This window comes from Lagopus muta, chromosome Z (assembly GCF_023343835.1).
Source record: "Lagopus muta isolate bLagMut1 chromosome Z, bLagMut1 primary, whole genome shotgun sequence".
NCBI lineage: Eukaryota > Metazoa > Chordata > Aves > Galliformes > Phasianidae > Lagopus > Lagopus muta.
The window spans coordinates 56643151-56664033 of record NC_064472.1 but is presented as its reverse complement, the minus strand read 5'-3'; the positions used below and the strand labels follow the sequence as shown (position 1 = coordinate 56664033).

At 41.9% G+C, this 20883-nt stretch overlaps 1 protein-coding gene across 4 annotated transcripts in view; it reads right to left on the bottom strand.

The window, feature by feature from the left end:
- Window positions 1-8111: 8111 nt before the first annotated feature.
- The window catches only part of PIGG (phosphatidylinositol glycan anchor biosynthesis class G), an 85382-nt gene continuing 72610 nt past the window's right edge, over window positions 8112-20883 (bottom strand). The window contains exons 13-14 of one of the 4 annotated variants that reach the window (XM_048930833.1): window positions 9602-9722; window positions 9298-9408 (exon numbers count right to left, since the gene is read on the bottom strand). In XM_048930833.1, the coding sequence (XP_048786790.1) occupies window positions 9641-9722 (82 nt within the window). In that variant the 3' untranslated portion in view covers window positions 9298-9408; window positions 9602-9640. The other 3 variants (XM_048930831.1, XM_048930834.1, XM_048930832.1) reach the window with 3 other exon arrangements.

Below are 20883 nucleotides of genomic sequence, written 5' to 3'. Positions count from 1 at the left end.
TGTTTTGAGCTATGGATCAAATTTAATCTTCAGTTTAAGCTAATGTGATGCTGAACATGTGTCCTCCTCATTGAGAGGAGCTGGGAAGGACAGCAGTGTTACAGAGTGGAGGAGACACCTGCTGAAAAACATGGTTGCCCTGATAGCAACTCAAGGGTTTTACCAAATACTAGGTGTTAAAATACTAGGTGTTAATAGGTCCTTCAGGATGACCTTACATACATTCCCCCTCAGGCAAAATGCAGGAATTAGTGTCCACAGGCCTAGTTCTCAGATGGAAAAACAGCTTCAGAATGTAAATCACCTGAATGTGCACCACTCCATGAACACTGAATTGGGCCTATAGAGATCACAGCTGAGCCAGAGCTCCCATCTCAGGCTTGGTGGGAGAGTTGAACATTTTGGGGGATTGTCTGTTTCACAACAGCAGGACCAGAGGGAAAATGGCATGTTTTAAGAGCAGAGGGCATAGGATCTTTCCTTCTTCCAGGGACTCTTGCTTCTTGAATCTGAGGTAAAAGTGCAAAGCTAGATAAAATAAAATCAAAGCCAAGCATGAAACACCATGTTTAAGCTGCAATGTTGGCCCCTTATTTTATATATATATATATATAAATATATATATATAAAAATTTATATTTAATATTTTAATTAATATTAATTTTAAAAAATTAATATAATTATATATATATAAGTTGCAGAGTTGCAGAGGCCACTGAAGGGAAAGGCCAATTTGCAGAGGTAAAAGCTGTCCACCTGGCCTTAGATGTTGCTGGACGGGAGAGGTGGCCAGTGCTCTATCTCTACACTGACTCACGGATGGTGGCAAATGCCTTATGGGGGTGGTTACAGCAGTGGCAGCAAAATAACTGGCAAAGAAGGGGTAAACCTATTTGGGCTGCTGAACTGTGGAAAGACATTGCTGCCCGAATAAAGAATATGGTTGTAAAGGTGCGCCATGTAGATGCTCATGTGCCCAAGAGTCGGGCTACTGAAGAACAGCAAAATAACCATCAGGTAGATCGAGCTGCCAGAATTGAGGTGGCTCAAATAGACTTAGACTGGCAGAACAAGGGTGAATTATTTCTGGCTCGGTGGGCCCATGAGACCTCAGGTCATCAAGGGAGAGATGCAACATACAAATGGGCCCGAGACCGAGGGGTGGACTTAACTATGGATGCCACTGCACAGGTTATTCATAACTGTGAAACATGTGCCATCATCAAACAAGCCAAGAGGATGCAACCTCTCTGGAAGGAAGGGCGATGGCAAAAGTACAAGTATTTTTTGCCACAAAATCAATGATAGAAATCTCTGACATCAGGAATACCCTGTAAAAGACTCCATTGAAAATAGGAGAGTCAACCTTAAACATAATGAAACCCCAGAATCCTTGAAGATGTTGTCTGGAACAGCCTCTGCAATTCAGCTCAACTCAGTACAAACACTTGCCCACAACAGGTCCAATTAAATGAAGCTGTTGAAGATCTCTAAGTTAGGGAATGTTTCAATAGAGCTCAATGTTGGAACTAATAAGGTCAAGTCCATATGGTTAAAGGTCAGGGGGAGGCCAACAAGGCTGACATCCTGGTGGGATCTTCTATAGACTGCCTAGCTAGGACAAACAGGCAGATGAAGCATTCTTCAAGCAGCAGGCAGAAGTCATGCAGTTGCTATCCGTTGTTTTTGTGGGTGACTTCAACTTCCTGATATACACTGGAAACACAATACAGCCCAGAAAAAACAATCTGAGAGGTTCCAGGAATGTGTAGAAGATAAACTTCCTGACACAGCTGGTAAAAGAGCCTACTAAGGGAGGTGGCATGCTAAACCTGCTATTCACAGAGAAGGACTGGTGGGATGTAAGGTGGTCATAAGCTGTCTTGGGCAGAGTGACACGAAATGATAGAAAACAGGTTCAGCAAAACCAGTATCTTGGACTTCTGGAGGGCAGGCTTATGGCTTGGGCAAGTACACTCTTTGCTGTGTGAAGAACAGACTGGAGGGCTGATCCCAGAGAATGGTGGTGAATGAAGTTAAATCCAGCTGGTGACCAGTCACAAGTGCTGTCCCAACAAATTTGCAGATGACACCAAGCTGAGTGGAGCAGTCAATACGCTGGAAGGAAGGGAAGCCATCCAGAAGGGACCTGAAGAAATGGGCTCATGAAAACCGAATGAGGTTCAATAAGGCCAAGTGCAGGGTTGAAACTAGATGATCATTATGGTCCTTTTCAACACAGGCCATTCTATGATTCTATGATTCTATGATTCTATGATTCTATGATTCTATGATTCTATGATTCTATGATTCTATGATCCTATGGTTCTATGATTGAGTGCATTCTCAGTAAGCAGTACAAAGCTTGCTGCCCCAGCTCTTTCCAGGCTGTCTAGTGTGGGTCAGCAATGCAGGAGGGCAGCAGACTGTTTTTAGTTGGGCCTCAGCCTGTGTGTAGATGGACTATGGGGCCGGTTCTACTGGAGTGTCTTGGGCCCACATGGGGCAATGTTCAGCTCAGCTCACTGCCGCATCCCAGGGAGATGCAGGCAGGATGAAGTGGATGGTAAGTCCAGCCTGCACCCCACAGCCTGCCAGGCACTCAGCTTTCTGGTTCATCCCTGCTGGGGCTGGCTCCAGCAACTGAGCCACAGCACCGTGATGCCACATTCCATGGGCTAAAAGCAGCAGATCGGGGCAAAGAGCTTTTAATTGCAACCTGTCATCGAGTTCCTTACGAAGTTTTAAAAACAAATCTGTCAAGCTTTGATGCATAAAGCCCCTCCCTGAAGCTCCCCAAGCAAGTTCCAGCTGTAGGTCAGGACTGGAAGCCAGGGCTGAGGAAATGAGCTCCAATGTTTTCCTCTTTTTCCTCTGCCTTAGCCAACATCCTGGAAAAAGCACCGGAGGCGCAGGAAGTGAGGCTCCTCCTGTTGGCAGCTGGGGTCAAGCGGACTTGAACCCAGGAGCTGCCCAGCAAAAGTTTGTCTCCTCACAGCTCTCTGCCTTGTTGCAGCTCTCTGAGCCTGTGTAGCAATGAGGAACCCCAAGGGCAGCACATTCTGTGACTGTGGCACCATGTTGGCCAGGGAGAGCTGAAGCAGTAACTCCCTGTCACACCACTGTGGATGATATGTTCCTTTCCTGAGGCTCGGGGACCATGCTGGGGTCACACCAAGGCCTGGCAGGATGCAGTAAGGAGCTGGCTGAGTGTTGTGGAGTGTCATGTCTCAGCTGGGAAGAGAGGGAGTGATGACCATATTTGCAAATCCTCCTGGTTAGATTAAGGTAAAATTAACACTCAAGTTCCAAACACAATCATTAGTTTTAATAAGAATCTCTGTGCTACAATTAAAATATTGGCATTCTTACAGTTCTGTCTATGCTGTGAGGCTAAACAACATGATTTTACAAGACATGTAAGTAAGTCGTGCATTACTCAGCAACTGCAAGAGAGAAAAAGAAAGAAGAGATGGGTCTCAAACACTTCAAGATGATCTGAATAAAGCAGATAGAATGAAAGAAGACAAAGAATGAAGAAAGTGGAGAAAAAAGGAAGAAAAAAGAGTATGAGAGAGAAAGAATGAGAATAAATAAATAAATGAGAGAGTATTCTGGAAGTCACATCACTTATGACTATACTAAATCACTGCAAATAGGAAAATACCTGAAATCATAATTTCAGTATTTACAAGCCATTCTTCCCTACTCTGTGAGGCTTAAAAAGCTGAATGAGGAATCAGTCCGGGATTCAAGGAATTGATCTGAAAGCTGCATAACTTGAAATGGCTCCTTGGTCTTTCTAGGATGTCTCATCTTAGCACAGGCCTCCACACTGTGGCTCAAACATCTCAGAATTTATCTTGGGTCATTTTGTACATAACATGTGGAAAGTAAAGAAGAACGAGCAAGCACTCTTTCAGAGTAGAATTTATCCTAATATCCAACCTGAACCTCCCCTGGCAGCATGGGGGTTGGCCTCTTCTCCCAGGTAACAGTAACAGGAGGAGAGGGGATGGCCTCAAGTTGCACCAGCAGTGCTTCAGTTTGGATATTGAGAAGAATTTCTGTTCAGAAAGAGGGGTGCTGCAGTGGCACAGGCTGCCCCTAGGGTGGTGCAGTCACCGTCCCTGCAGGTGTTCAAGAACCGTGTGGATGTGGCACTGAGTAATATTGTCAGTGGGCATGGTGGAGATGGGCTGATGCTTAGACTTGGTGATCTGAGGGGTGTTTTACAACCCTAATGAATCTGTGATATCCAAGGGTGGAAGCAAGGGCCTGTTCCTGTCAGTAAACCCCTTTCTATGCAAGCAGGTCTCTCTGGCTCCCCTGCAGTGCTTCACCCTGCCATCCATGCTGTTGCCTTTGGGGCTGTCCCTATCCACTTAGAAGAGTCTCATCTGCCCTGCAAACTGGTGGCAGCCCAAAGGGTCCCTTGCCAAACAAAGCACAGATCTCTGTGAACTCAAGTGGTTTTAAAGACTGTTCACACTTAACACAAGGACTGGAGAGGTCAGATGAACAAAGACACGGTGAGGATCTCTTCTAACCTCAGTGCTTAATCATTAATTTGACTATTAATTTAATCTCTCACTAAGACCTTAGACATTTGCCCCTGGTGTGGAGAACATCAGTATGATATGCCCCTGGCATACTGAAGGAGGCTGCTGCCTGAAGAGCTCATAATGGGAGGCTCACAATGGGACATGATGGGAGGAGTATGTGGGGACTCCTTAAAACATATTATGGGATACTTTTAGGGGACTGAGAGAACACACACGAGTTACTGTGTGATGCTTAGGGGAAGAACTCAAAGCGGGGAAATAGAACCATCAAGATTGCTTGGAAAGGAACAAATGTGGGAAAACAGAGGAAAAAGTGGATAATAAGGCCAGCTGAATGTAAATGTATGTTATGTTTGCCTTACTGCTGCCATCTAGACAGAGGTTTGTGTCCGTGTGTTCCTAGTGCTCTGAACAGCTGGATGAAGAACAGGACTGGGCTGCCAGAGTTGCCCACCGTTTTGCACGTGCTGTGTGTTTATGTGGGTGCCAGAAAATCTCTGCTTTCTTTATTAGTCTATGCAGTTGTGTGCAGCATGGCACTGTGCTGGTGTGTGCCTACCAGAAACACACTGTCTCCCCGCTGGAAAGTCACGCTCCAGTGCTTCCTCATACAATAAATCACAAAATGGCTTGGGTTGGAAGAGACCTCAAAGATCATCTAGATCTAACCTCCCTGCCTCCTCATCCCTGTGGCCTCCACTGTGTTCACTAGTCAGTGCTACCCTGGGGAGCCCAGTCTGGGTGCAGGGCTCCCTCTGGTAACTGTGTTTACTATTTGGGTGGGAAGGACCTCTCTGACACACCGGCTGCCCATGCTCTGCAAGAGCGGTCCAAGCCATAATGGGCCCCCAAAACTGCAGGGCCTCTCACTAATAGACGTCGGGATCCCTTGCTGCTCACCAGGATCCTGGAGCTGTCCTCTGCCTGTGGGCCCCATCTTGCAGCACCATCAGCCTGGAGCAGGGCTGCCATTGGCTCAAGCTCCAGGCTCTCCGAGAAGAAGTCTCCCCAGGTTCCTCCAAAGGGTTGCATCTGCTGCATCCTCTTATTCTATGACAGTGCAGTTGTGGAGACAAGTATAATTCCATCTGCATATGTTTTAAGGAAAATTCCAAAAGAAGTGCCCCGAATTCTACTGGTAGCACCACACGGGAGAGTGGCGTAGTGGCATGCCCACTGCCTGCTCCAAGGGCTGGGACACAGTTACAGTGCTCTGCTGGCTTATGTGGAGAACGTGGCTTTCTCTACAGAGAAGAAATATGGAGTTATACTGTGTGAAATACAAGTAAGAGGAATTACTTTTTTGGTCGACTGACCAAAACTGAGGAACACACTGGTCTCCATTAACTGGATGAACGCTGCTCTGACCAGTAAAGATGCTGAGTGGAAAAAGCTACTGTGTGCCAAAACTTCATTGCAGCAGCAAAGTCTGTCCTTGTGCATAGAGCACTCCTGAGGAAGCTGCAGGCTAGGGCTGATATCACACTGGAGCAGAGACCCACTGAGAACTTGAGCCTCAGAGACCAGAACACTCAGGACAGCAGAAACTGTTCATGTTCCACTGCTGCTTCACTCATTTCTCTTTGCCTGAGGGCTTTGGAGAAGATCAGCATGACGATCTTGGCAATCTTGGCATAATGATCATGACAAGGGCAGCAGGAATTAGGAGGGGAGGGGAGAAGCTAACTACTGTACAATGAGAACCTGTGTGAAAACATCTGCAATCTTAGATGAACTGACAAAACTTTGTTAAAAATAAGATCATTTTTTAGGTGATTTTTCAGTTCATCTGCCTGAGGTGAGAACCCACTCATTTCTTCCCTGCCTCAGCTTTGTATGCAGCCCAAGAGTTGGTAAAGAGTCAAAACAGAATTTAATTCACTCGAGTCGAGAGAGTCGAACACAAAGGTCAGGGAGAAGAAAACTGATGATTTTGAAGCCAAAAGCACCATTTTTCTGGAGGTATTATCTGTACTCGTGTTAACACCTCATAGAATTGTGGTCAAAATTTCTCCTTCCTATCCTGAAGACTGAGATAACAGTTTTTCCAGGCCATTTGTTTCCTCTTGGATTATGTTATGAATATTTTTCAGTTTCAGAGAAAGGAAACAGTATGATTAATTAAGCAATCCAAAGAAATTCAGAATTAATACACAGACCAATTTAGACCCAAATGTTAGATACTGTCCCATAGATAGACTAGGAACAGCAATCAAAATTAGTACGGAATGAAGGATACTGTGATTGTAACCAATAAATCCCCGATTGCTTTAAGATTCTGCACCCCAGAAGCACCTTCTCCCTAACCCCTCTCATCTCATCATTACCACCTTTGCCTTTGAGGCAAACCACCTAGATACACCTTCTATAGTAGCATTAGGAATTGCTTACGATTTAACCAAGTAAACAGAGGTTTTAATAATCCCCATCCTGTTGCTAGGCAACAAGTTACCAGACAATTACTGAGAGTGATGACCATGGTACAAGCATAGGACATGCCAAACACAAACTATTTTCAATATTCCATTGTGATGGTGTGCTTCCTACCCCAATGTCCTCCTCTGGCTTTCCCTGCAGCTGCAGTGTGATTTCCATCCATCATGTCCACAAGTTAAATGAAAAACAGTTTATCTAAAACACTGAATTTTCAAGCTCATAAGAGGTCACAGTGAATGATGCTCCAGACCCAGCAGATAGGTGAACAGCACAGCACAGCAAGAACTCTTCAATTTTTACTGTCATACAGTCCAAAACAAAATTTCACTAGTGATCAGGATGGCCTATTATTAATATAGGTGCCATGTATAAATACCAGAAAATTGTTTTTTAGAGACTTGCTGAAATACAATATGAAAACCATCTAAGTGATCCTTATAAATGTGCTGTCACTGACCTAGGGCTTAAAAGCATTTTAATTTCAGATTTTCAGCAAACAGTGAATCTCTCCATGAGCTCCTCTTTTGATATACCTCTAATATATTTAAATCAAATCCTAATGGTTGCTAACACGGACAAAAACATGAGGGAAAAAATAAAAGTAAAGACTGATGATCAGTCTTTCCTTTATCCTGATGATCAGGATACCTATCAGTGTCTACCTTCCTGACAGGAGCAAGGAAAATGCGGTCAGGATTGTGTGGTGGCTACATATGACACTAAGAGGAAGGTGATGTAGACATACCTGGTATCCCTCTGGCACCTTAGCCCACTGAGCTTTGCCCCTGCTCATGGTTTACAACTCTCCAAACTAGAAAACATGACCAAACCTTCAGTGCAGCAGCCACCAACCTGGTTTACCAATTAAATGTTAATAAAAAGAAGTGCAATGTTTTAGCAGTAAATGAACTCTGTAGAAGATTCATTACTTTGTCAGTCCATTACTGTTTCTCATCCAGTGCCTGAAGTACAGAAATGCAGATGGAAATCTATCACAGTTAATGACTGCACTCAAGAAGAAAATACTGCCTTTGATAAAAATGCTGTCTAGGTAACAAAACAAAACAAAAAAAAACAACAAAAAAGCAAAAAAGTCTCTTACCTGAGATATCTGTATGAATTATTTAATTATATGTTTGATACACAAGGAACAAAACAAAACTTATAGCTAATGAGCTCTGTTGAACAGCAACAAGACATCTTGCATATTTTTAATATGCCATCGTCTAAGAAGCTAAAAAAGAAATCACATGTACAAAATATTTTTTCAGTGCCTGTGATCAGCTGCTTCATACCTACATCAAGAACCACCTTTTGAAATTCAAATTGCATTTATGTGTATGCAATTATTTTAATTAAACCAAAAACATTGAACAGTTAGGCCTTTTTTCAAGTTTCTATGATCAATTCACTTAGTGTTTTGGGTGTTTTTTTTGTCTACACTCACTGCCTTTACTAGTGCCTTGTTCCTACATGTTTATTATATAGATATGTGAAACAAAAATCTCTCATTGTCAGTGTCTTGGAAAAAAAGAAACCACATTCACATTTACAAATAGATACAGATTTCTGATTTAGGGTTAGCGTAACCCATATATAAGGCTACAAGATCTGGGGGGGGCAGCATTTAATGAACTTTTGCTTCTTCATCTTCCAAGTCAGTGAAAAGAGCCAGATATAAAAACTGATGAAAAAAAGCCAGAAGCTCAAGAATGACTTAATATGAGACATAGTGTTCATCTTTTTACCAAAGAGAGTACCTTTCTTTAAAACTCAAGAAAGTTCATTTAAATCTAGCCTCCAAATTCATTAAAGAATTGGGGAAAAAAAATCAGTGTTAGATATCTTTCCAAGTTACATATTAAAAATACAACTCGATATTTGGCATATAGCAAAACTGACTGTCATGTGATAATTGCAAATCAGTTATTCAGGCATGGTCATAATGACAGCTAAAGAACAGAATTATCTATGATAAGATAAAACAGTTTATTTCAATTCAGCATTTTTAAAGCAAACTGTAACACGGGACAAGCCCTTCAAGCCCTATGTGGAACTGGCTAAAATACACAACACTGTTCTTCACACTCTGCACAACAATTTGAAACCACTGTCGTCCTTCTTCCATTCCAGAGACACACAAGGCATTGCAGTACAGAACTGTGCGCTACACACTTGTTTTCAGTCTTGCACCTTCTGAGAGTGGTTCTGGTCCATGGCTGTAAAGAACAAGCAGACAGCGGCTGTGATGAACACATGCACTCCCTCATAAAGCAGCTTTGGCGAGAAGACGCTCCATATGAACAGGTGGTACCGCAGGCCTGTTACCAAAACGATGTAGATGGCAACTGGGATGGAACGCATCAGCGCATAGCAGAAACACCCATGACCCACTGCTGCAGAATTCCTGCAAGAAAAAGCAGAGGAGCTCATTCTCAGGCAAAACACATCCTGATTCCTTCACTCTTTATATTCACAAATCTCCACTTTGTGTTAGAAAACTGATTACTGGTGCAGTGATGAAACTAGGAATGCTTTTCTTTACCACCTCTATATATCCTGCTGTGTGTTAATGATGCTCAGTGTTTGCAGTAGTTCACCTCAGATGTAGAAGTTTCTTTGTTTTAACACACTTTGTTCTAATTGTTTAAGACTCCATTAAGTAGTTTCAAGACAGCTTCATCTCTTGTTGGCCTTCCAGCGCCCTTCCACAAGGTCTGCCTGTCAAGGCAGAAAAGAAAGACTTCAGCACCCCTCCACAAAGCTGCCTACCCGTACAGTAGATGATCAGATGGAGCCAGCTCTCCTCATAAAGAGCACAAAAAGTGTCAGAGTGCACCGCTGCCCACAACCAGAAACATACAGAGCAATATAAAAATTGTGCTATCAAAAACCTTTGCAAAACCAGCTTAACCACCCTCCGGAGAACGCTGTGTTCTTAGGCTCACATGAGCAATATACTATGTTCCTGTCAAAGGAGATTAGCTAGGGCCACATCATTACAAGGGATGGCCATCCCACATCAACCTACATGGGCCAAATATGCCACACTGAGGTATTCTTGTGGTTGATGGGAGTCAGGTAGAAATGGAAGTGAAATGGTTTTCTGCACTTCAACTGTTCTCCCTCTTCTAAGGCGCCAACATCTTGGCAATGGTACCAGGTTGGCATGTGTCCCCTTTCTCCAAACCACATCTGCTGTGACTAACTCACAGCAAGTTCAGATGCTTACCTGTTCAGACAAAGGGAAGGAACACAGCTTTTTCACAGGATTAATGCACACAACATTTTTCTTCCCCCAGCAAAGTATTTTACTTCATCAGTCCACAAAAGAACACATCGGCAAAAAGTGGAAATGATTTACACTGAAATTCTTGTCTGAGAATCTTTCTGCTCCTCCCAGTTTCTAATTATGATCTTGTTCCAAATAATAAAAATTTGAGATGACTAGCACTTCTGTGAGATGCAAATTAGTCACTTATAACTAAGCAAGCAACAGAATGCAGTATTTTACATGAACCACTGAACTTATTATTCCTTAAATCAAAATAATTAGGATACAGTCCTGTTTTCCAGTGAAATCAAGAGTAAAATTCCCAAGGCTTTCAGTGGAAGGAAGAACTGAACAGATCATGAAAGCAGAGCTGAAAAATGAACTCAGAACAGCAGGAGCAAATGACTGCAAAGCATGCATTCATTTCACAGATAACCATTTTCCTTGCTGCTTAGCCAAAGGGACTAGGGAGTGAATATGGCTCCTTCCTTCTTCTGCATAACTACTTTAGTCTTCAGTGAGCTTGTACAGATAACTAGCTTTATGATTAATAAGTGACTTTGCTGACAAAGAGTAAATAAGCTGCATTTCACTCAGTCTTAGCTGTTTTCATGTTGCTATGAGTAAAAGCACTATTTAGTAGTTAGATAATACAACTAAATAAACAAAGGAAATGTTTTTTTGAGTGAGATATGCAAACAGGACATTTTAAAATCCATTTCTTAGAATTAAAAAAAAAAAAAAAAAGCATTTGATCAAACCTAGATGAAGGTGGTTGTGGCTTTTCCATTTATTAAGTTCCACAATAGGATTTTCAATGGAATTGTAAAAGAGAGAAGTTATACATCTAGGTCTTATCAGAACCCTGCTTCTTAAATGTAATTTTCAATTCATATATTTTTCCCAATTCATGCTTACCTAATAACACTGTTAGTACTCCACTGAGAGAAAGCTCCTAATTACAAATCAATTATGACTTTGTGGCATTTTTAGTGGCTCCTTTTAAAATCATAAAGAAATTGGTTCTAAGGTTATTTTGAGTGGAATTTACTTTTTTGACTCAAAAATTAGGCAGATAAAATATTTCAGATACTCACATTTCATACTGGAACAAGAGCTCACAATAATCTTGATCATTAACATTTAAATTCTCTAATTTTGGATTATGATTACTAGCAAGCAATCCCCAAGTCAGTAAGTGAATGCTACTGTTCTTTCTCTAGTTTGATGCAGTAAAAATAATGAACCACTTACTGCTTGGATAATACATTTACTTGCAAAAGGTCTCAGCACTCAATTAATCTCTGAACAAAACACAGTCACCTACCTGCAGAGGGAAATCTCAGGATGGTTTCACAGTACCATGCAGCAGAGCTATTTAGAGAAGGCAACAGAAGCAAACTGTTTCCAAGTTAAACTGTTAGTGAGGTTCAAGAGCGAGATAATTAGGTGTATGTAGCAGCTGGCATGGCAAGTCACAGGCCCGTTGTTACACTGGAATTTCTGAGCACAAGCAGTTAGTACTACTCTGCTACCCTGATGCTAAAGCAACACCTTAGTTCTTCTTAGGACTACACCTGGTGCTTCTGCTGGGCACCCACTTTGCTGAACATCTAAGTGTCATGGCTTTATCAGCTCCTTCTCCTCTTTACACACACAGAGAATGACAGCAGGGTATGTAGAGTGCTTAGCAAGGCTACAAGGAAGTCAGTGCCCAGGAATCAGGCTGTGGCTACTAATGTGACCAAGGCAATCCAGTTATTTCAGCTGGATTCTGTTACTCCAGAAGAGCCACTAGGAGAGCAGAGAAGGATGGCTGCAGAAGGTCACGCACCTGCCCTACCATTTGGCAGCTAGATTAGCCAGTAATGAATACCCTGGTAATTCCTCTGTGCTTCCAGAGTGAAAATAAAAGCAGGAAGCAGGACGCATCTAAAGCATCAACCTGTAATTTCTCCATACTGAAATGTCTCTGCAGCAGTTAGTTCCTTTTCATATTTGAAGAAGAGCAGGAAGAGAGGGATATAAATTAGATATACTAATCCCATGTTCTAATAGAACCAGTTCAATGTCTAGACATACATAGTGCAGGAGGTTTGTTGCTTTGTTGCAAGCCCAACCACTAATATAGAGCTCATTTAGCAAGCTTAATTGAAGAGGCTGACAATGCGTACCCAAATTTCATATAAGATTGATGCTTGAAACTGTTAGATCTATAAAAACAAATGCTTTCAGAGACTTAACTCACATAACAATACAGATTGACATTATCAATCTTTCTGTACATTGACTGCAAACAGTAAATATAGTCTAGAGCGTATAACGGCTTCCAACAAAATCCCTTTCTTTTAATTGAATATTTATTAAACAGAAAAAGATCGCCAAGGAATTATACTAACGTTTTCCTGCTTCTTTGTATCTCCTAAATAATGATTGCCAATGTACTGCCAACAAATCTTTCACCTCTCAATCCCCGTGTCTAACATACTATTAAAATGGATTATATAAGGTCTGTAAAATGAAAAAATATGGTGTCAAAATCACGAAAGAAAAAGCACCCCTCTTGGAAAAGCACGTTTCCCATTTATACAGAATATCTGGCAGATGGAACCACAAATTTTGTAGTTTTAAATAAAGCTAAAAAGCTCCACAGGCAGCCCTATGAATGCTTCCACAGCAATTCAGAAACACATTACTCTACACTGTTTTCATATTTGACCACAAAATTAAATAGACATTTTAGGAAAATGCACACATATCAGTGAGGAATACCACAGTGTTATCACTGTTTGAGATGGAGAATGTATGTCGGGAGGGTTCACTAAGAATACTTTCAGCAGAAGTCAAACCCCAGCATTTCTGTCCTTCTATCTCCTGTGTTCTGGCTGCACTTCACTGCGTTGATTACCTCTCACTGGGGATACTGAATATGCATATTTGTAGGTAATTTTTACTGTATTGGATTTTTTATTATACTAGTGTTATTTTCTAGTCTTCCTGCAGTTTCACATTACGAGATCTCTGCTCAGTGCTCTCTGAGAAACAGAGACTCTGTTAACCTGTCTTCTACATATTAGTTAAAGGTTTGAGCCAGAAATAAACTCCACAGCACTCCACCTGTTAATCTGAATGCAGAGCATCTATAATCCGTAAGAGTTCCAAGTTCTAACCAAATACCCATTAGTTTTGCAAGCAAGAATAAATGTGCCATGTTTCTCCCATATGCCCTACTCTCATCTAGTATGATTCTGGGCCAGGACTGAATAGCAACTCTTAGGGCAAGACACCAACTGTCCCTTAATAAAGCCTACAAATTCCTTCTAAAAATTGACCAAACAGTCTTGAAAGATGCCCACTTTCCCAGTTCATGCCTTGCATGTGCTCATTTCCCCAAATACTGATTCTTCATAAAGGAATGGACTTCTTTTGAACTTCACTGGCTCAGACTCTACCTTCTCTTAGAGGAAAGAGAAAGCACTTCACTAGCACAAATATCCAGGTCTGTTTCAGGGTTGCAGTCAAAGAGATAGCTAACCAGTACTCTAGACAGCACTGCAACACAATCCTCATTTCTACAACACAAAGAAGCCACTCCTTTCCAACAGTTATCTTCGACTCTCCAATCCCCCTTTCTCCATTTAAGCTGTGACAGCCAGTGATGAATTCCATCCCTCCTTTAAGAGGGAGTCACATGAAACTGAGTGCTCTGCTTGATATGTCTTCTCTGTCACACTACTTCTGTGGTGTATGTGTATCTAGTGACTGTATGTGCCTGTTGCCATGCTTCAAGTTTCCCCATCAACCTCTACTCAGGTCAATCCTTAGGAAGTGTTAACATGTTCAGCTTCAAGAAAACCAACACAGTTAAATCAGGCTGCTCTTGTCACAGGTTCAGACTTTAAAGCAATAAGGCATAAGCAAATAATTAAAATTCCTAACAAGCAAAACAAAACTCCTGATTATTTTGAAGCTCAACATTAGTCAATTTTCTGCAAGTATCCTCCCAAAATCCACTTAGCATTTCTGAAAACTCCCAGTAGAAAAGAGCCTGAAGCATTTTACATCAGCATCACACAAGCAGGGAACAAGAAGGAAATTTTTAGCTTGATTTTCTGTTAAGGTGCACCTTCAGGCTTTCCTGTCCCTGTTGTAAACAAACAGCTCTTTATCATCTCAGCTGAAGGTGTAAACAAGCATTCCATCCAATGACTGTTCCAGACAGGCAGGCTATGCAGAGACTTAAAATAGTTTGTTACTGTGTTACTTAATTGAATTCAGACTGACCAGTTTAGAATATACCGTCCAACAGGGTAAATGAACAGTGGCACAAGGCATTTCTAAGGAGAGGAGGCACAAATTATTTAATACTCACTCTTTCGCACAGAGGACAGAGTCAGCTCTTTCTTGTATTTTTCCATTACAGTAGCTATTTTTAATCTTGTGGCTTAACTAATATAACAGCTCCCTCCTCAAATTACTCCTGCCGCCCCAATAACAACAAACACATTTGAGAAGAACTTATGCACTTTAAGAAGCAGTGTGAGAAAAGTAGATAGGAAAATCCTGGATAAAAGCAGAAGGAGAGCATCCCACGTACAGTCCTATCCACAGCTGCCTGAGCCAAGAAGTCCATTTTTGTTGGCCACAGCACAAAGACTGAAAACTAATGGTAAAAAAAGAAGAAAAAAAAAAAAACAAAAAAAACCTGCAGCCAGAATAGAAAAAAATTCTGCTCAAATATAAGCAAAAGTTCTCTTACTTTTTATAGTTAATGTTTCCTGCTGACCAAATGCTGTGCATCAGACCAGAAGGGAATGTCACTTCTGAGAAGCTCTACAAGTACAACAACTGCTTCAGCAAGCAGTGCTCAGCTGATGTTATGCAGATATGGAAGCCAGTATAATTCTTTGCAGGTTGTCACTGTACTCTGGAATTTGTATCGACGGTGAAAGGAAATTCAGCCAAGACTTCTAACCATCAGCCAGCACAACAAAGGAGAAACCTTCAATAACACGGAATAGAGCAGACCACTGCATACATCAGCAGATGTGGCCCAGAAGCAGAAGCTGCAATTAGCCATCTTGGCTTACCACGGTCAACATCCATGCATTCCCTACACCTCCTGCATGCTACTGATTAGATGCATCTGAAAGCCTCTAAACCTCTAAAAGAGAAATGGAGCACTAAGTGTTGGCAGTTAGAACCATGAACAACAATGGACTGAGGATTTTCTAAGTTCCAAATCATATCATCTTCATTTGCCATATTCTCTCATGTATTACTTCTACAGCACGTATGACTAGATCATTAGACAATGTGGATAAGTAACTAGCATACTGAAGACAAAAGCATAAGCATTTCCAAAATAATTCATTTTAATTCTGCCCACAAATGAGTAGTATACATCCTTGTTCTCCAGTGACTACAAAGGAAGTTTATCCACTTGTGGTTTTATCTTAGATCTGCCACAGTTAATTCTAATATTTCAATATAAAAGCTGAAATCTGTTTTGAACTTGGATTTCAAGGCACTTTCCAAACATGATCTACTTAAAGAAAGACGTGAAAAATGTTCTTTCCTTTTTGCTTTGTTCTGAACATTGTTTCACTCATCCTATCCACCTGAGAATTAATAAGAACAAAATTTTAATACTTGTCTTATTAGAAGAACAAATAATTCTTCAGAACAACTATCAGACCCAGTAACAACTCGAGATTATCTCATGGAAGAAACTCAAGAAAAATGAGGGAAATGCAGTAAGATGCTATGTGCAGTCTGTTTGCAAGTTTCTTGAATCCTGCCAGACTGACCATGCATTGTAACATTAAGCTTTGTTAAGGACTATAAGGACATGCTCTGAGCTCAAATCCCTAAGTATCAGAGAGTACTGTGATAGAATTTTGGCTGCTCATATCCCATGCATTTGACAAGCAAAATCATATCAGCTAGCAAAGAACACTGGACCAGAAGGAAACAACCATGCTGACCTGTCACACATATGTGCCAAGTAAAACTGGTCAGAGAAGAAGAAAAGAACTCAAAGCCTTTCTGCCATACGGCTTCATGTAAATGGCAGCAAGCATAAATTGTATTTTCTTAAAGAACCTCATCACATTACTTAAAGCAAAGACGTGACAGTGTTATTCATAAGGTTGATTTCACTTTTCACAATACCTAACAACAATAACCTGACACACACGTAGCTTAAAACCTCAACATGATTGTAAGCGTAGGCTGCTGTCTGAATTCTTGCAATGTGATTTAAAATTTCAGCAAAATCTCCAGCAATGTGTGAATATACAAACTCAGGAAAAATAGCAAGGCAAGACCATGAACAACAGCTAATGTACAGCTTACATCTAAAAACATTTCTATGTAAGAGGAAATGTACAAATATGGCCCTCTACTTCAGGAAGCACCCTTCTGGATGACAACATTTCTGCCTCAGCAGGATTATAAACCACCGAGAATCCAGCAGCATCACACAGCCCCTGCTAATCGTAGGGAAGAAATAAACTTGGTACTATGCTTCAGCAGAATATTTCTATTTCTGAATTATGAGGAAGAAATTTCCAAAGTACTGAAAAGAGAGATGAATACAGCTTCCAACTTTCTTCAGTTTTCTCTTTGGTGCAACATGCAGTAGACTCCTCTGCATAGCCTCATTATTCCTTGTAGAGCAAGGAGACATACTCCTGGGATTATGCAACGATGTCACTATTAAGCCTGAGTATCACACGTTCTTTTCCTTTGGCAAGTTTACAGGACTGTTGGAGTTATGAATAATTTGCATGAAGTTGAATAATTAAAAACAATGCTCAACAGTAACATAAAGATTGTAGGGCCACACACTCTCTCCTGCAAGCAGAACAGAGTACTGCAGGATCTATAAACCCACACTCCAGCATTTCTGAAAATGATGAGACAGTTTTAATACCACGGAGCACAAAAGCAAGAGTAAACAGAAATTTATTCAATTAGGCAAGAAATTAGGTGCCAGAGCTCTTTGATTTTGGAGGAAGATGCTATACTCATTACAGACACTGTTCCTCAACAGACTCAAACTGAGCAGAATGCAGGAAAATAGCACGGGATTTTTCACACCGTAGCTTTGGTGATACTGTAAAGCTCTCACCTTGGGGTCCAATAAAAAAATGTGGAGTACAGAGGACACAACTCTTTGAAATGTGAATATGCTCAGTGATGAAGGAACATGAAGAAACAGCTCTGAAGAGATCTGAACATCATCTGATGGACAGAAGGAAAAAAAGAAATGGGGACAGAAGGAATAAGAGTGATAGCGGGGAAATGGAGTAGGGAAGAGTGAGGGGAACAAGAAACAGCTATCTGAACAGCTTTCAGAGGGAATAACAGAGACCAGAGAGGAGGAGAGGAGGGAAAGGGGAGGAATAGAGAATGTGCGTGGCGAGAACTGCATGTACAAGGGAGGAGGGCTGTGGAAGTGAGAGAGAGGAGGGAGAAACTTGTGCAATGGCAAGAGGGGGAGAGGCAGTATGGAGAGATGGTGAGAGAGAAAAGAGAAAGAGGAAAGAAAAAGGAAAGAGGAAGAAAAAGGAAAGAAGCACAGTGGGCAGAGAAGTGTGGAGAGGGACAAAGGGAAGAGCATGAAGGAGGGATGGACTGGCAGAGTGAGTGGGAAGGGAGAGAAATGATAGGGAGGGAGCGAAGAGACAAAGGTGGAGCGCAGAAAGAAGCGAGGGAAAGGCAAGCAAGGAGCAAAGAAGGAAAGGGGAAGGCAGGCATGAAGAAAGAAGTGCAGGGAAGGAGAAAAGAGACAGAAGGCAAACAAGAGGATATGAGGACATAGGAAAATATGAGGAAAAGGAGAAAAGATGCAGAAAGAATGAATGAGCAAGGTAAAAAATAGCAGAGAGTAAGCAAGAAGAGAGGTTTGGAAAAGAGCACAAACAGACCATTGAGGCAAAGACAGAAATAGAAGCAGACTAAAGAAAGCAATGTGTGGCTGATAGGGGGAAAAAGCAAATAGCGTCAGGCACACGGAAATAAAAGCAAAGGTAAGACAGCAAGCAAACAAGAAAGGAGAGGGAGATGGAAATAGCACACATAGTGGCAGAAAGTGAAGTAAGGGAAGAAGGCAAAAGCAAAAAGGCAAAGTGAAAAGACTGAGCAAGAGGTAAAGAGACACAGTAGGACAAATTCAACATTACAGAGGAAAGGAGGAACAAGAGGGGACACAGATTAAGAGCATAAATGGTAGAAACAGAGGGGAAAAGAAGAGTGAAAAGAACAGGGGGCAGAAGGCAGTGGTAGGGACAGTGAGGAAGGGGATGAGAGTCTGAGAAAGAACAGGAAAGAAGGGAAGTGAGTCCAGGAAAGAATGATTAGGAGAGACAGTAACGGGGAGGGAAACACAGCAAGGGGTAAATAGGAGGAATAACAGCAAGACAAAGGAAAAAGCAGTGAATGGGAAAGAGCACAAGTGAGCAGTGGATCATGGCAGAAAGAATGAGTGGCAAAGAGTGTGAGGCAAAGGAAAAGCAAATGCATAAGCAAAAACATGCAACAGAGGGAAAGAGCTAGTAAGGGAAAGAGGGAAACAGCTAGTAGAGGGACGGAGAGGGAGAAAGAAGTGCATGCAAGTAAAAGAGAAGCCCCAGAACTCAAGAAAAAAGTAGAGAGAAAAAGGGACAACTGAGAAAATTGAAGAGAGTAAGAGGGAGAGAACAAGGTGGTGTGAAAAAGCATGCAAGAGAAAGGAGATGTACATGCAAGATCCAGAGAGAAAAAGCTTAACAGTGAGGGTATACTGGCTCTGGCTGGGGTGGAGTCAACTCTTCATAGCTCATATGCTCACATGTTTTGAATTTATGACTAAAAAAGTGTTGATATTATGTCAGTATTCTAACTCTTGTTCAACAGTGGTTGCTCAACATCAGGTTTTCTATGTTTCACATGCTGCCCCTCAGCCAGGGACTGCATGAGTGCACAAGAAGTTGGAGTAGGCAAAGCCAGAACCGCCAGCCCAGACTGACCAAAGGAACATTCCGTGCTATATGACACACTCAGCAATAAAAGCTGAGAGGTAAGAAGTGGTTCTGTTTACGGAAAGCTCTAGAGAGCGAGGAATAGCATGTAAGCACATGAGAAAAGGGGAGGGCCCCAAAGCAAGACAAATGGAAAGAACACGACAGAGAGAAAGGAAAGATGACTGAAAGAGAAAGGGACTGTGTTTGCATGACAGAGAGAAAAAAAATTTCCTCCTTATTCCTTCTAAGATAAGGAGGAGAAGCATGAAAGTGAGGGAAACTGCATGCAGTCTAGAAGGCAAGCAGAAATGAGAGAGAGGTGACAACAGCACATGCAAGAGAGAGAAGGAAAGCATGCAAAAAAGTGCATGCAAGAGGGCAAAAACAATATGCAGACAAAGCCTGAGACAGAGAAAGTGTGTAAAATGGGTGATAAGTAAGAGTGCACGGAAAGGAAAGTGCAAGGCAGTCAAAGCAAAAGGAGAGAGAAAAATGCGTGTGAGAAACAGGGAAAATGGAGAGGCAAGAAAACAGGCAAGGGATAAACAGAATGCATAAAGAAACAGAAGGCACAGGGTAAAACTGCCAGAGGGAGAAAGGTAAAGGGTAACAGACAGGGACAGTGTCACAAGAACGGGAAAGGAAGCCTGCATATGTGAGAACGTGAGACGGACTTGCGGCATATGCACATACAGAGCAAAATTAACTGGGTGATGGCACATGAGAGAAAGAGGAAGAGCAAGGCACAGAAAGAACAGGGAAGTACACGTATGGGAGAGTAAGAGAGGAGGACATGTAGGAACGTCCATGTGACAGAGAATGAGTGCATGAGAAGTGAGCAAAAGGAAAAGCGTCAGTGCAAGAAAAGTCATGCAAGAAAGAGAGAAGGCACAGGAAAAAGATATAAGCCATGAGAGAGAGAATGTATGAAAGAAGAAGATGGTATGCACACACAAAAGAGAAAAATTGTGACAGATTGGTCAGAAAATTGCACAGAAGAGAGAGCAAGCATGCAAGATAGGGCTAGTATGCAAGAGATGGCAAGTAGGCAAGAGACAGCAAAGACTGAGCATGTAGGGGAGAGGAAAAGACTAAGAAAGAGGAAGGGAGAAATCCATGAGGGAGTGGGAAGAGCAAGCACCAGAGAAAAATGGTATGAGGCAGTTGAAGAGGAAGAGCATCCTCTCCTTCCATCATGGAGAGGGAAGCTGCACTACAGAGGGAAAGCATGTGGCTGAAGGAATGCAGTGAAGGTGGGGGAACATGCACAAGAGGGAAGAGAAAAGCATGAGGATGAAAAGGTGCATAAGAGCAAAAGTGAAATGGGAGAACCCATAGGAGAAAGGGGATGCGTATGACAGAGGGAAACCAAGCAGAACAAAGGGGAAAAGTATATGAGAGAAAGAGTGTAAAGGAGGACATGGAAGCTTAAGGGTAATAAATTTGCAGCAAGAGAGGAAAAGCATGTATGAAAAGGGTTATCATGCAAGTCTGGGGGCAAGGGCAAGTTCACTAAGGAAGAAGGGAAAGTGCAAGGGAATGAGTGCAAGAGAGAGAGACTATACGCAGGACAACACAAGCAAGAAAGGGAAGGGGCTGC